Source organism: Geotrypetes seraphini, chromosome 5 (genome assembly GCF_902459505.1).
Source record: "Geotrypetes seraphini chromosome 5, aGeoSer1.1, whole genome shotgun sequence".
NCBI lineage: Eukaryota > Metazoa > Chordata > Amphibia > Gymnophiona > Dermophiidae > Geotrypetes > Geotrypetes seraphini.
Genome location: NC_047088.1, coordinates 256,134,112 through 256,149,632, shown reverse-complemented (window position 1 = coordinate 256,149,632; position 15,521 = coordinate 256,134,112). Strand labels below are relative to the sequence as shown.

The 15,521-nt window shown below is 43.5% G+C and overlaps 1 protein-coding gene across 5 annotated transcripts in view; it reads right to left on the bottom strand.

Annotated features, from left to right (window-relative positions):
• The window catches only part of CNTNAP5 (contactin associated protein family member 5), an 885,931-nt gene that overhangs the window by 252,653 nt on the left and 617,757 nt on the right, over positions 1-15,521 (bottom strand). For all 5 annotated transcript variants that reach the window (XM_033947244.1, XM_033947242.1, XM_033947241.1 and 2 more), the window contains one exon: positions 3,589-3,695. In XM_033947244.1, the coding sequence (XP_033803135.1) occupies positions 3,589-3,695 (107 nt within the window). The remainder of the gene's footprint in view (positions 1-3,588; positions 3,696-15,521) is intronic.

Sequence of the window (15,521 nt, the reverse complement as noted above, 5' to 3'; positions counted from 1 at the left end):
AAAAGAAAGCCGGAAAACTCGGCATCTAAGGTAAGGTGGAGGGAGATGATGGAACACTGCATTCAGACAGGAGGGTGCTGCTGTTCCCGGCTCACATTAGGAAGCGGCGAGAGTAGTTCCGCCCCCCCCCCCCGGGCCCCTCGGGCGACTTCGTTGTGTGAAACGAAGTTCGTTATAGGGAGCAAGACAAAAAGTTCGTTATGCGCAGCGTTCGCTGTGCGAGGCGTCCGTTATGCGAGGCACCACTGTAGTTTATTCACTTTTCCTAATCCCAAAAACTGCCATTATAAAAAATATTTTGATCGATCTTTGGCTTCTCAAGCAGGTAAAGCTCAAGTACGGCTAGACGACCTGATTCAACAATCTGCATCTTATTACACCTTTAGAAAATTGGTTAAGACCTATTTGTTCAAAAAATTTGCTACTTGATTGATGACTGCGTCATAGTTTCTTACTGTATTTTTCTTTTTGTTTCTCAACCCGTTAGAGGATGTAAATTTATTTATTTATTTATTTTAAATATCTTTATTCATTTTGAAGCCATAAGTAAGTGCAACATATAATACAATCATATTACACTATAAAAACACTTAAATACAATTAAAATTGTAATCTATGACATATAGCTATATCAACCCCCCCCCCTATAATTATATCCAAAAAGTACACTCAGATTAAGAAATTAAAAATATGTTCCAACCCACCCTGGACGTGTATGACCAAAGGACAAAAACATCAATCACTCTTTGTAAAATTCTGTCAATGGCTCCCAAATCTTCAGAAACTTTTTGTAATGTCCCTGTTGTAAAGCCATAATACGTTCCATTTTAAAAACATGACAGAGAAACTCCCAACAAAAGGTATCGTTCAATCTATCCCAGTTTTTCCAATTCCTTAAAATAAGCTGTCATATTAAAGAGAAGTTTGTTATTGTGAGATGATATTTGGCTTTTAGCTCTCATCAATGTCGTGTGTTAGTGCCACTGGATTTTCCAGTACTTTGTTTCTCCTGATCCCAAATGGATCTCCAAAATTGAAGTATCAAGGGACAATAATATAATAAATGATCCAATGTCCCTGGTTCAAGATGGCAGTGCTTGGAACTACCTAATTTCTGTAATCTAACCAGAGTCCAAAATGCTCTATGTAACAAGAAAAACCACGTTTGTCTCATAGATGCCGACACCGTACATCTCATCCTCCAAGTCCAGATTTGTGGCCATTGAGACGCAGTAATCTGATGTTTTATCTCAATGCTCCAAATGTCAAATATAAAATGATAATAAAATAAAATAAATGAAACTCTTATTCTGCGTTTCTCAAACCCTAATATTATCATTCTTAATAATCAAAAGAAACTTTTTTAAAATTCTCCTCATTACTGCCACTCATCTTATAATCTGCAACTGGACAGATAATACTAAGTTTAATTTTAGTGAGTGGTGGAGTTGTGTGTGCTCTATACGAAAATATGAAAGTACTAGTCTTTAAGCCCGTTACATTAACGGGTGCTAGAATAGATGTGTCTGTCTGTCTGTGTTTCTTTATCTCTCTTTCCTTGGCCGCTGTCTATATCGTTCTGTCTCCCCCTCCCCCCCGAGCAAAGCTGTCTGTCCCCAGCATACCTCCCCCCAAAGCAGCCTCCTTTTCCTCTCCCGCTGACTCTCTCTCTGGCCCACTTTCTCTGTCTGTCTTTCTGGCCCTCTCCCTGCCCCTGTCTTTCTGTCTCCCTCCCTCCCGCTGTCTGTCTGTCTGTCATTTTTCCCCATTTCCCTGTGCAACAGCATTTCCATCCCACTTCCCTATGCAGCAGCAACAGCATTTCCCTCCTATCTCCCCCCCCTTTCCTGTGCAGAAACAGTTGCAGCATTTTCCCCATCCCCCTTTCCCTTCTCTTCCCTTCTCTTCCCTGCTCCGTTCGGCCCCTCCCCCTTCTTTTACTGCCTTGTCCTGCTCGATCTGGCCTGCTCCTGACCCTCCCACCGCCGACAAACCTCGAGGCTCCAGCCGCGTAGGCAGCACTTTAAACACGCTGCTCTTCGGCCTTCTACTGCCGATTTCCTCTGCCGCGTCTGTCTCCGATGATGTCATCAGAGACGACGGCAGAGGAAATCGGCAGTAGAAGGGCGAAGCAGCGTGTTTATAATGCGGCCTACGCCACTGGAGCCGGGAGATTTGTGGAGGGCCGCTGGAGCCAGGTTTGGAGAGCACAGTCGCGCGCCTTCAGCCCCCGCATGCGCCGTGAGGTTAGAATGTTGCCACTGAAGCACACCTCACGGCGCCACACCACACGAATTTTCGAGAGCGCATGCGCGCTCTAGCATTTTATTATATATGATTATCGCTTTACAATCTTGTAAAGTAGCACTCTTTCCTAAAACTTGGGCACCCTTTGATCATTTCTGTAACCACTTTTGAGGGTTTTTTGCCTTTTTGTAGAGTTTTCAGCTTGACCGCATATTTAAGTACCATATTTTCGCGCATATAACGCGCGCGTTATACGCGTTTTTACCTACCGCGCATACCCCTCGTGCGTTATACCGCGTGAGCGCGGTATACAAAATTTTTTTTACATAGTTCCCACCCCGCCCGACGCCCGATTCACCCCCCCCCAGCAGGACCGCTCGCACCCCCACCCTGAACGACCGCTCGCACGCGCTCCCACCCGCACCCGCATCCACGATCGGAGCAAGAGGGAGCCCAAGCCCTCTTGCCCGGCCGACTCCCCAACTCCCCGACAATATCGGGCCAGGAGGGAGCCCAAACCCTCCTGGCCACGGCGATCCCCTACCCCCACCCCGCACTACATTACGGGCAGGAGGGATCCCAGGCCCTCCTGCCCTCGACGCAAACCCCCCTCCCTCCAACGACCGCCCCCCCCAAGAACCTCCGACCGCCCCCCCAGCCGACCCGTGACCTCCCTGGCCGACCCCCACGACACCCCCACCCCCCTTCCACGTACCTTTGGTAGTTGGCCGGACAGACGGGAGCCAAACCCGCCTGTCCGGCAGGCAGCCAACGACGGAATGAGGCCGGATTGGCCCATCCGTCCCAAAGCTCCGCCTACTGGTGGGGCCTAAGGCTCCAGGGCCAATCAGAATAGGCCCTGGAGCCTTAGGTCCCACCTGGGGGCGCGGCCTGAGGCACATGGGCCCAAACCTGCACGGAAAGTCAGGGAAGGTGAACGGAGAGTCGGGACAGTGCACGGAGAGGCGGGGCAGTGCACGGAAAGTCAGGGAGGGTGAACGGATAGTCGGGACAGCGCACGGAGAGTCGGGGAGGGCGAAAGGAGAGTCAGGGTGGCCAGAGGAGAGTCGGGGCGGGCGAAAGGACAGTCGGGCTGCATGCGCGGTATACCCGTGAGCGCGGTATACAAAAGTTTTTGTACATAAAATCGTGGTTTCTGCACGCTATACCCGTGTGCGCATTTTACACGGGTGCGCGTTATCTGCGTGAAAATACGGTAACTATCTATATAGATATACATATATCATATATAGCTTGTAAATATGCTTATGTGCTTCTATTGTTAACTTTTAAAATGCAATAAAATTTTAAAAAAAGAATATGCATCACTGGTCTACTTACACTTTTGGCAGGTGGCCCCTGTGTAGCCCGTGTTATCACAGTCACAGAAAAAGGTTGTCCAAGATTGCACGCATGTTCCTCCATGTTCACAGTAATTTGGCAAACATCTAATCAAGACAGAAAGAGGCATTTTGGTGAATTTTAGTACAGATCCTGCAGGAATCTCAAACAAAGAAATTAGTAACTCTTTACATTATTTCAAATATTTTTCACACCAGGTACAAATATTTTCTATGACTAAAGTGTGCTTTGCACGTGGAAAATGACTCATTAAATTAGGCAGGATTCTACTTAGGGCACCAAAATGCCAGTGGCAACATTATGGCACAGATCCAAGAAGGTCTTAACAATCCGGTATTGACGATAACTGGCAGTAATTTGGATTTGCTCATGCATCTGCCTGAGTGCCATTCTGTAACACTGAGCTCCTAAATCCCGTAGCATGCAACTCAAAAGGAGGCGTGGCCAGGGGAGGGGCATGGACAGGTCAGCGGCATTCCAAATATTTGCATGCAGTGTTATGGAATAGCACCATTGGCACCTCGAAATGCCTTGAGCAGTTTATGAAGAATTTTGCATTGAATTTTGACTAGTTTATTCTTCAACAAGTTTTGGTTTTGACCTTCTTCAAGTGTTTGGAGCTGGGAAGCAGCATTTACATCAGGTTTCAGCTGATGTAAGTCCCAGTACTCAACTTTAGGAGCGGGAATTGGCTCTGAACACTATCCTAGGGAGAGTGCTTATCGCTGAGAATAATGCTTAGTGCCATTTTTTGAACCCTCAATATAGAATTCACCCCCTCTGTGCATAGGCATTCCTGGGAGCACGGTTTGGGTGGAATTGAGGTAGAGTTTTGTTTTACAAGATGGACACACACTTCATAAGTGGTGCAGAGTATGATTTTATTACATTACATTACATTACATTAGGGATTTCTATTCCGCCATTACCTTGCGGTTCAAGGCGGATTACAAAATGTTAATTTAAAAAAATACAGAGTTACAATGATTAGCTAGAGAGGTAAGTTGTAGATTTTATAAACATTAACGGGTTGTTGAGGGTGAGGTGGTTTGTAAGAGAATTAATAGTTGGTCATAGTGGAGGTTCTTTTGTTGTTGTTAGTGCAGTAATGGGTAGATCAGATGTCAGTTTTAGAGTTACTAAGAGGTCGTGATGTTATTGCTGCTTCAGGAATTTCTTGAAAAGTGTGGTTTTTATTTCTTTTCTGAACGTCCTATAGTCTGGGGTGGTCATCAGAAGGTTGGAGATCTGGTTGTCCAGCCTTGCGGCTTGAGTGGCTAGGAGGCCGTCGTGTAGTTTTGTTCTTTTTACTTCCTTGATTGGGGGGGGTATGAATGGGGAGTGTGTTTTTCTGTGTCTGGTAGTGGGTGCTTGGATGAGGCGATTGTTCAAGTATGATGGGCTGTCTCCGTGTAGGGTTTTAAATAGTATGCAGTAGAATTTGAATTGGATTCTTTCTTGGATTGGAAGCCAATGTGAGTTGATGAAGGCTTCAGTGATGTGGTCATGTTTTCTCAATGAGTAGATGAGTCTCAAAGCTGTATTTTGGATTGTTTGGAGTTGTTTAATCGTGGTTACAGGGCAAGGAAGGAAGAGGATGTTGCAGTAATCCAATATACCTAGTATTAGGGATTGTACTATAAGTTGGAATTGTGTTCTTTCAAAGAATTTTCGGACTTGTCTCAGATTTCTCATGACTGCGAATGATTTCTGAATTGTTTTATTTATTTGCGGTTGCATAGTGCAGCATCTGTCTATGGTCATGCCAAGTAGTTTTATGGTGGTTTGGATTGGATATTTGATTGCGTTTATTTCTAAGTTGGTTGTGGTTTGGACCTTGTCATTTTCGAGAAGGATGAATTTGGTTTTGTCTTGGTTGAGTTTAAGTTTGTGATTTTTCATCCAGGTTGTGACTGTTTCAAGTGTTTGGTGAAGTTTGTCTGTCATGGTAGGTTTAGAATGATCATATGGGATGAGGATGGTGATGTCATCAGCATAACTATAGGTGGTTATGCCCAGATTGTCCAGATGCGTTCCTAGAGAAGCAGTGTAGAGATTGAAGAGGGTAGGGGATAGTGGAGATCCTTGTGGTACGCCGCAGGGGTTTGACCAGGATTCTGACTTTTCTTTGTTTGATTTTACACTGTAGGTTCTGAGTTTTAGGAATCCTTCAAACCAAGAGTATACTTTATCTGAGATGCCTATTGCGTCTAAGATCTGTATTTTATATAAATTAGACTACTGCAATGCGCTATACCTGGAGATGGTATCTTCTAGGTATAGAGCATTGCAGGTCATCCAGCATGCTGTATCACTTCTTGTATGTGGAAGTGGTAGGTTTGAACGTGTCACCCCCCCCCCCCTCACCCCATGCAGCAATTGTGTTGGCGACCCATTAAGAGTACAATTGTGTTTAAAGCCTTGGTATTGATTTTTCAGGCCACTGATAATGGGGTACCTTGGTACCTGTCACAGGCTACGATAAGGTATCGTCCATGTCAGTGGCATAGCGAGGGTGAGTGGTGCCCCTCCCCCACCCTCTTCACCACTCCCGCTCCTTCCCTCCCCCCTGTACCTCTTTAATCTTTCCCGGCACAAGCAGCATCACGAACTTGCTGATGCCCGTGATGTGTTAGCTCTCCATCTAATTTCATTTCCTCGGCAGGGGCGCCGGACGTGACATCAGAGAGAGCCGACACCGACGCGGGCAGCAAGTTCGTGATGCTGCTTGCGCCGGGGAGATTAAAGGAGCAGGAGGGTAAAAAGGAGAAAAGGCGCCGGCGCCAAGACGAAGCCCTGGGGGCGGACCGCCACCCCCTCTCTTACTACATCGCAGTCCACGTTGCTTTTTAAGATCAGAGCTGTTAAAAGCGTTTGTCACTAAAGAGCCTACAGCAGGTGAGATATGTTGACACCAGAACAAGAACCATCTCCGTTGCTGGGGTGACTTTATGGAATAATTTAGCTGGACAATTAAAGATGATGAATAACATACAGTACTTTAAGCAAATTTTGGAAGCTTTTTTTTTTTTTTTTTTAAATAGATGAAGAACATTATCTACTGGGGAAATATGGATACAGGATGAATACATTTATCTAGAGTGTAGCGCAGTGGTTAAAGTTCCAGCCTCAGCACCCTGAGGTTGTGGGTTCAAACCCCACACTGCTCCTTGTGACCTTGGGCAAGTCACTTAATCCCTCCCATTACCCCAGGTACGTTAGATAGATTGTGAGAGACAAACAGGGAAAAATGCTTGAGTACCTGAATACATTCACGTAAACCATTCTGAGCTCCCGGGAGAACAGTCTAGAAAATGGAATAAATCAATGATATTACGGGGGTCCTTTTACTAAGGCGTGCTAACCGATTTAGCGCGCGCTAATTGATTTAGCGTGCACTAACAATTAGCACACACCAAATGCTAAGGCACCCATAGAATAAAATGTAGGGGAGGCCTCATTTAGAGCACTGGTCTTTGACCTAAGGGCTGCCGCGTGAGCAGACTGCTGGGCATGATGGACTACCAGCAGCGGTAATTCTTACATTCTTAAGGGTTGCCTTAGCATTTAGCGTGCGTTAAATCGGTCAGCGTGCCTTAGTAAAACGACCCCTGTAGTTTACAGGTTGTATGTTTTCTGTAACCTGCTTAGGCTTAAGGCAGGATATAACTCTGTTAAACAAATAAATCCATAAGAATCCATGCCTAGAGTAAATTTTATGTGAACATATGTCTGTTATGTAATGGCTCTTAAAAAAATTAAAAGGCGCAATTCTATTGTTAACCATGAGTTGTGATGAAATTAGTTATTTTAACAGTAACCCAGGTTCAAGTTTAAGTTTCAAGTTTATTATAAAATTTGATTAATCGCCAATTCCAAATTCTAGGCGATGATCAAGAAGAACTCAGAACCTTTTCACCTTCCCCCCTCATAATGGCACCCGACGTAAGAAACTTTACAACAGCCTTCTAGCAACACAGGCAGCGAAAATTGACCCCACCATCACCAAACTGATGATCAACACATCAGACTACAAAATGTTTCGGAAAGAAATCAAAACATTTCTTTTCAAAAAACACGTCCTTACTTATTATTCCACTCCCCAATCACACGTGCACTCTCCCCAGCAAATAACTCACTAGTCACCCATTCGATCCTCACTTACATAAATATCCTGACCCCTAAATAAGCATCTCCCTTAGGTATCCACTTAACGGATTCCCTCAAAGTTAGGTATCTTTCTTCAGTTGCCTATATTGTTTTCCCCACTGAACCTGTAACTACTTGACCCCTGTCGAGTTATTCTATCGATAAATCCAGATATTTTATAATTGTATTTTTATACCACAGCATGTAATGTACTTGAATCATTGTTATGTAATTCTCTCGGTAATGTCCTGATCTCTTTTAACTGTAATCCGCTTAGAACCGCAAGACACAGGCGGAATAGAAATCACAAATGTAATGTAATGTAATGTAAAATTACAAAGTTAGGGGAAACAAACATAACTAACAAAAAGACTAAATCTACGAAACATAATCAAAGCCAGCTTTACAAACATAATAAAACACAAGGAAAGAATAGGAAAGAAATACAATCTGGTTAATAAAAAGAAAAACATTTTAAGGTCAAAAACAGTAGGAAGGGGAAGGAGAAGAGCTCTCAAAAAACATAAAGATACAATGAAACTCTTAAGCAATTCATTTAGTCATTGAATGCATCTTTAAAAAGAAAGCCCTTGAGTTTGCTCTTAAATTTTCCCAATTTTGTTTCTTCTCTTAAATAACTTCTTCACCTCCAGCATGTGTAAATGGCTTTTACACCTCTATATCTTGGAATTAATAATAATAGCTTTATTTATATCCCGTCATACCTTTTTGTTCAAGACGGTTTACAACAAGAGAGGCTGCAGGAATGCGGCGAAGTTACATCGAGAGCACGAAGTTGGAAGAAACAAACAGGCGTGTAACGTAGTTATATACAACAGGAGGTGGGAGCATACAATCGATTTCCGTGTGCAAAAAAGCTGTCGCCCACAAACCGCACTAGAAAACCATTTCAAACATACAAAAGCTGCAAAATCTTTGTTCACAATGAAGACTAAGGGCTCCTTTTATCAAGCCGCGCGACTTTTCATCACGCGCTAACCCCTGCGCTGGCCCAAAACTACGGCCTGCTCAAGAGGAGGCAGCAGCGGCTAGCACGGCTGGCGGTTTAGTGTGCGTTGCACCGCTAGCGCTGCTTAGTAAAAGAAACCCTAACTGAACATTTTAGCGATACGTACACCCTTAGGGGCCAAGTCTACAAACTGCGCTTTCTTAGGCGGCGGTAGGCGATGTGACGCTGCCTAACATGTCACTTAACTTCCAATTTAAATAACAAGCGTAGCTGCCCACCTGCGCCTCCCAAAGTGACGCCGTAATTGCGACTATGGCGGTGCCTATGGCCAACGCCAGAAATTCCGTTAGGCACTGGTAGGCATCGCTGTGGACGAGATTCATGTGAAAGGTAGGCGGAAACGTAGGACCTCAAATCCCTGGCCTACATTTCCGATGCCTACTTTTTATTTTTTTTAATTTTTGTTTATTTGCTTTATCAATAAATTTACAAGTATCCATTTGTTCAGGAAATACAGAGAATAAGAAATTTAACACGTAATAAGGGATATTATAACATCCCAAAAGGAAAACAATAATCTCTTCCTCAGAGCACTATCTTGTACTGAGGGAAGATAGAAAAGATAAGGAGATCTCCCCAAAAATATTTTAATAATTAGGAAAATAGGCTTAATGGGTTATAACATAATCTAGGTTTAAGGTAACTCTATACATTCAACAGCAGGGGTGTCAAACTCAATCACATAAGGGGCCGAAATCTGAATTTTTAATTAAGATACTTAGGGGTCCTTTTATTAAGGTTTGCTAACTGATTTAGCACACGCTAAATGCGCACCTTAATAAAAGGACCCCTAAGTGACTAAGTCTTAGCAGAAATGTAGGGTTACAATGTCTCCAACCCCACACCGGCTCTGTGGTGTAAACCAAATAAATATTGTAATCACAAAATAAATAAATCATTTTTTTTTTTTCTTTTGTTGGTCCCAGGCTCTGGTTGTCTTCTGATAACTCGCTTGCCAGGGTCTTCTGCACATTTGTCGTTTTCTTGTTTCTTCATGCTAACCATCTATCTTCCATTTCTGTCCTCCCCTTCCATTTCCCTTCCCTCCCTCGGAGGTCTGGCATTGTTCCTTTTTTTTGTGTCCATATCCGCAGCTGCAGCGATGGACCCCACCATACCCAGATCCACCATCTGCCTTTTCTCAACTACCCTTTCATCCAGCATTTCTCCCTCCTTCCCCACTACTTCAGGGTCCACCATCTCTCCGTTTCTCTTCCCAACCACCCTCCTATCCAGTAATTCTATCCCCCCCTCCACATCATCCCTTGTGTCCAACTTCTCTCCCTTTCTGTTCCTTCCCTCCCTCCCTCCATCCCATTGCCCACCATCTCTCTCCGTCTCCTCTGTTTTATTTCTTACCCACCCCACCCTCCACTTAGTCCAGCATATGCACATCTGGACCCTTCCTTCTCTCCCTCCGGGTACTTCTACCCCCAGGGCCCGTCCCATCCTGAAGGCCTGCATGTTTTTTCCCCCTTCTTCTTCCCGGTCTCACCTTCAAATTTGGTCCACCATTCCTACCCTCCCTCTATCCCGGCTTCCTGATTTCCTCTGGCCCGCCGGCATGAACCGCTGCCACTGCTGCTGCTCTTCACTCGCATCTGCCTTTGCCTGACCTCCTCTTCAAAGCAGCTTGCTGAGGATCGCCAGCCGGCTGTAGCAAACCTCGCAGGCTGCCGTTGATCTTGGTAGTACATTCCCTCTGATGTGTGGAATATCAGCAGAGGGAACATGCTACTGAGGTTCGCTACAGCTGGCCAACGATCCTCAGCAGGCTGCTTTGAAGAGGAGACCAGGGGAAGGCCGACGCGAGTGAAGAGCAGCAGCAGCGGCGGTAGCAGTTTGTGCTGGTGGGCCAGATTTAGTATAAAGTTGAAAATGTCTTGTCGCGCCAATTTTTAACACACTGTGGACCAGATTCGGCCCACGGGCCAGAGTTTGACAAATATGTTCTAGAGCAACTTCTTAGTATCTAAAAAGGCTCGAAGTTATTCAGGAGCAAAAAAGATAAACTTTTATAAATTTTAAGAGACTTCTAAAAGCACATTTTTTTCAAGCGGTTCATAGTCAAAAGCGCACGCCGACAACCGAGCACAGACAGCTGAGCGCAGGACTTAATCGCGCCAAAGAAAAACCATATTTTAAAGGGGTCCGACGGGGAGTGTTGGTGGGGAACCCCCCATTTTACTTAATAGAGATCGCGCTGGCGTTGTGGGGGGTTTGGGGGGTTGTAACCCCGCTCATTATACTGGAAACTTAACTTTTTCCCTGTTTTTTAGGGAAAAAGTTATGTTTTCAGTATAATGTGGGGGGGTTACACCCCCCACACCCCCCCAACATGGCAGCGTGAGGCAGCGCGATCCCTATTAAGTAGAGTGGGGGGGGTTTCTCCCCCACACCCCCCATCAGAACCCTTTAAAATACGGGTTTTCTTCAGCGCAATCAAGCCCTGTGCTCAGTTGTCTGCGCTGGGTTGTCAGCGCACCTTTGTCCTCGCGCGCTTTTGACCTGTCACCTTTTCAAACAGATCTCCCGAATTGACTAACGGAACGGGGGCCGCAATCTGCCTTAATTTGTATTAATTTGTACCGATTCGTGTTGATTTGGATTCATTTATTTCATATAACAGTTTTAGGGCTCCTTTTACTAAGGTGCGCTAGCGTTTTTAGCGCGCGTTGACGATTAGCGCGCGCAAACCCCGTGCTAAATGAAAAATACTAACGCAAGCTCTATGGAGGCGTTAAAACCACTAGTGCACCTCAGTAAAAGGAGTCCTTAGTGGAAATGTTTTAGAACTGTTCATTTCTTTGATGTTCTCAAGTTCTGCCAGTGACGGATCTGTGAAATGTATTGAGACCTGCACTAAAATAGGCCGCTTCAGAGACCTTTCTATCTCTTAAATTTGTTTTGTTTTATTTTAAATTTTTTATCTTCTTTCATTCTTTCTATTTTCTATTTCTTTGATTTTTGATCTTAGAAGTGTATTACATATTTTTATTTTAATCAGGTACTTTAGCTTTCGGGACAGATAGGGTCGTTCTTCTCAAGTACCTAATTTCATTTTAGTTTGATACTTTGTAAACCGCTTAGGTCAGTAAAATGCAGGAGCGGTAGATCAAATCTTAAATCAACATAAACATAAGAATAGCCTTCCTGGATCAGACCAATGGTCCATCAAGTCCAGTAGCCCTTTTTCACGGTAGCCAATCCAGGTCCCTAGTACCTGGACAAAGCCCAAAGAATAGAAACATTCCAGCATCTCAAAGAATAGCAAGATTCCGGAACCCCAATAAGAGCAACATTCCAGAGCTGAGATTGTGATGTCATAATGCCTCAGTCCACAGTGCCGGTAATAAAAAGTATTTATGGTGTTTTATTATATCATTTAGTTTTTATTTTCACATTCATGGTATTCTAGTTGACACTCCTCCTGAAGAAGCCATTTGAGCGAAACTCAGGACTGAGTTGGGGAGGTGCCAAGAGATTTGCACATATGATTTGACACGAGGTGGAGGATTCCTGCTGTTTAGGTCACCATTGCTGAAAATTATAAACTAAGTGTGATTGATCAGTATATCAATAAGAGTATTATATACCAGCCCTGGTGACTATTTAATGATCAATAGGCAATAACACAATGAATTCAGCCAAGGGACGCATAAGAGTTATGATGGTCCCGATTTGATCTCGCTGTAGCTCCAATGCAGGAGATTAGGCACTGAACACTTATGATTTCATTATATATACATAAAGTATAATTTGAGTGTATATTAATGTTGTTGAAGATTGAAGTATCAAATTTACAGACCAGTGAACTTTTGGGACTTTTCACACATACACTGGAATAATACCCAATATACTGTACTTCTGATGACTATATAGCTTTCATAGGTAGGTCATTTTTAGCATAGGCACCATTAAGAACATGACTAGTGGCTGCCATATTGGGTCTAATTTGCCTAAGATCCTGTTTCCAAATGTAATCATTCCAGGTGATTTGGAAATAAGGCACCGGTATATCCTAAAGAGGAATCCATTTCCCGTTGATTAACCCCATTGTTAGAAGTCATCTCTAGGTTAAACACCATCTTCATCTCAATTGTCTATCTTCAGACTTCCTCAGAGCCCAACTATATCATTCCACTTATTCGTTATGTCCCACATTAGTATTGCCTATGGCTTTATCTAATAATTGAATGGAAACTGGTCTACCTCAAACAAGTTTATTAATGATTGTTTCGACACCTAGTGTAAGTCAACTGATCTAGAATGCATTGTCCTTATACCGATAATTCAGAAATTAGACCTCTGAATTTGTTTTTCAAGTGGCAACTTTTTCATTTCCAAAACACAGCCCACATAGGTGCACATTGCGCAGAAAGTTTTAACACGCGTCGTTAACTCGGGTTTTCAAGAAAAAAAACCCCAATAACAACCCACTGCTTGTTTTGCTAGGGCAGGTATCTTGCATAGTTCATCCTTGCTTTGATCTGAAACGTACATCTGGACCTAAACTTTAATATCGAGGCTAATTTTTTTAACCATGCTTTCCTTGAAAGAAAAATTATGTTTATTGTTTTATATGAAATGGAAAATCACACTTGAGGAAGACCAGGACTATTACATTTCTAATGCATTATTCAGCCACTGGAGAGAAACATGCTTGCTCTTTCCAACCTAAAAATAAGTCTCCGAGTCTGGAGTGTGATGTTTGCAGCAGATTCTGAGCCCAAAATACTTATGTGCGTAATTGTTCTCAGCTGCTGCTCCGATTAAAATTTCAAGAGCACAGAAATCAGTATGTTTATAGAAAAATGTATATTCAAGAATGACTTTTACATTCTGGCCCAGATTGTATAAATGGGGCCTAAAACAGGCACCGAGGAACGCGGCGCAGAGGGCGTAACAGCCTCGTAGGGCGTAAAGTGGACTTAGACACCAATCGGAATCAGTGGAATAGTAAGTGGGGGGAGTGTGAGGGGCAGCCCGCCCCAGGCGCAGTCTTCCTTGGGGCACTACCACACCGTCTGCTCTCCGCCCCCCTTCACACTCCTCCCCCTGCCATGTGTTGCCCCTTCCCTTCCCCCCATACCTTTTTAAACCTCAGTGCGAGCAGCTGTTTGCATCGGCTTCGGTGCCTCTCTGACGTCACTTCCAGGACCTGCGCCCAGAGAGCGATGGCAGAGAGAACGCTGCTGAAGATGAAAAAAAAGTGACAGGGAAGGGGTGCGCGCATGGCAGGGGGTGGGGAAGAGGGTGGTAGAGGGGCCCCACCCCCTGGGTGCCACTCATCCCCGCTACGTCATTGATAGCAATCCTAACCTTCAGGAGTCTTTTAATAATAATAATAATAATAATTTATTTTCTTGTATACCGCCCAACCACTAGTTCTGGGCGGTTCTCAATAGGAGAATACTGAGAAATTTCAGCACATGGTACAGTTTCATAGAACACACTATTTATGTACAATCTAAAATTATATAATAAAAGTAATACAATTGTTAAAAACATTAAAGTGCAATATTAAAAATTATAAAAAAATTAAAACATACTATAACAATAAGAATAGAAACAAAAGACCTCATTTAAATTTATCAAAATTAATATTCTTATTTGTCAAATAAATAGGTCTTTAATGATTTCCTAAATGCGAAGTAAGAATTAGATTGAACAATCATCGAACGTAGCCAGGAGTTCATCTTCCCAGCTTGATACTCCAAAGTCCTGTCTAAAAAGGTCTTAAAACGACAGGCCTTCAGAGTAGGAAAGATGAAAGAAAGTTCAGGAATTAGGAAAAGGCTGAAAAGGAGAGAGATCCAGAAGAAATCTATGGAAATACTTCTTTACAGAAAGGGCGATAGATGTGTGGACTGACTTTCCACTGGAAGTAGTGGATAGTGTTTGAATCCAAGGAAACGTGGGACAAGAACCAAGGAGAAGGTAAGATTTTAGAACACAGTATATGGTTTAGATGAGCAGACTGGATAAGTTGTATTCTGTTTATCATCTGGACCACTAGAATCGAATAAAACTAAACAAAGTGGGAAGCTTGAGATGTTCCAGTAGGGGGGGGGTCTTTATTGCCAGTAACATAAAAACATTCAGCGACTCAACGCTGCATGTGTTTCAGGACTCAGGGCCCCTTCCTCAGGAGTCTTGAAATGTTTCGTTTAAGAACCAAATGGTGGTGTTTTAAAGGTACATTTTGGGAAAAAAAAAAGTTACCTCTCTTATAAAGAAGATTTAGGGCTCCTTTTACGAAGGCGCTTTAGCGTGCGATAAACGTCCGGCCGCACTTGCCGCTACCTCCTCCTCTTGAGTAGTTTTCTGGCTAGCGCGGGGGTTAGCGCGTGATTAAAAGTTGCGCGTGATAAAGCCGCTAACGCGGTTTCGTAAAAGGAGCCCTTAGACTGGCTCTCAATAAACCAGTAAAATCTTTAAGACTTGGCTAAAGTACAAGTCACAATTACCCACAACAGGTACAAGGGATCTCAAGCGCTCACAGCTAAAAGCCCAATGTTTTTTCAGGGCTAATAGCTACAAAGTGAGCTATCATAGGTCCAATACACTCTCAGAAATTTTTTATTTGTTTATAATTTAGTGATTTAGTGATTTCTTATGCAAATACTCTCACATTATAAGAGTTAATATAGAAGTATAATGTGAGAGTATTTGCATAAGAAATGGGGGGATCACTGCTGGAGGTAAGTAACCTTGAAAGAGACCTGGGAGT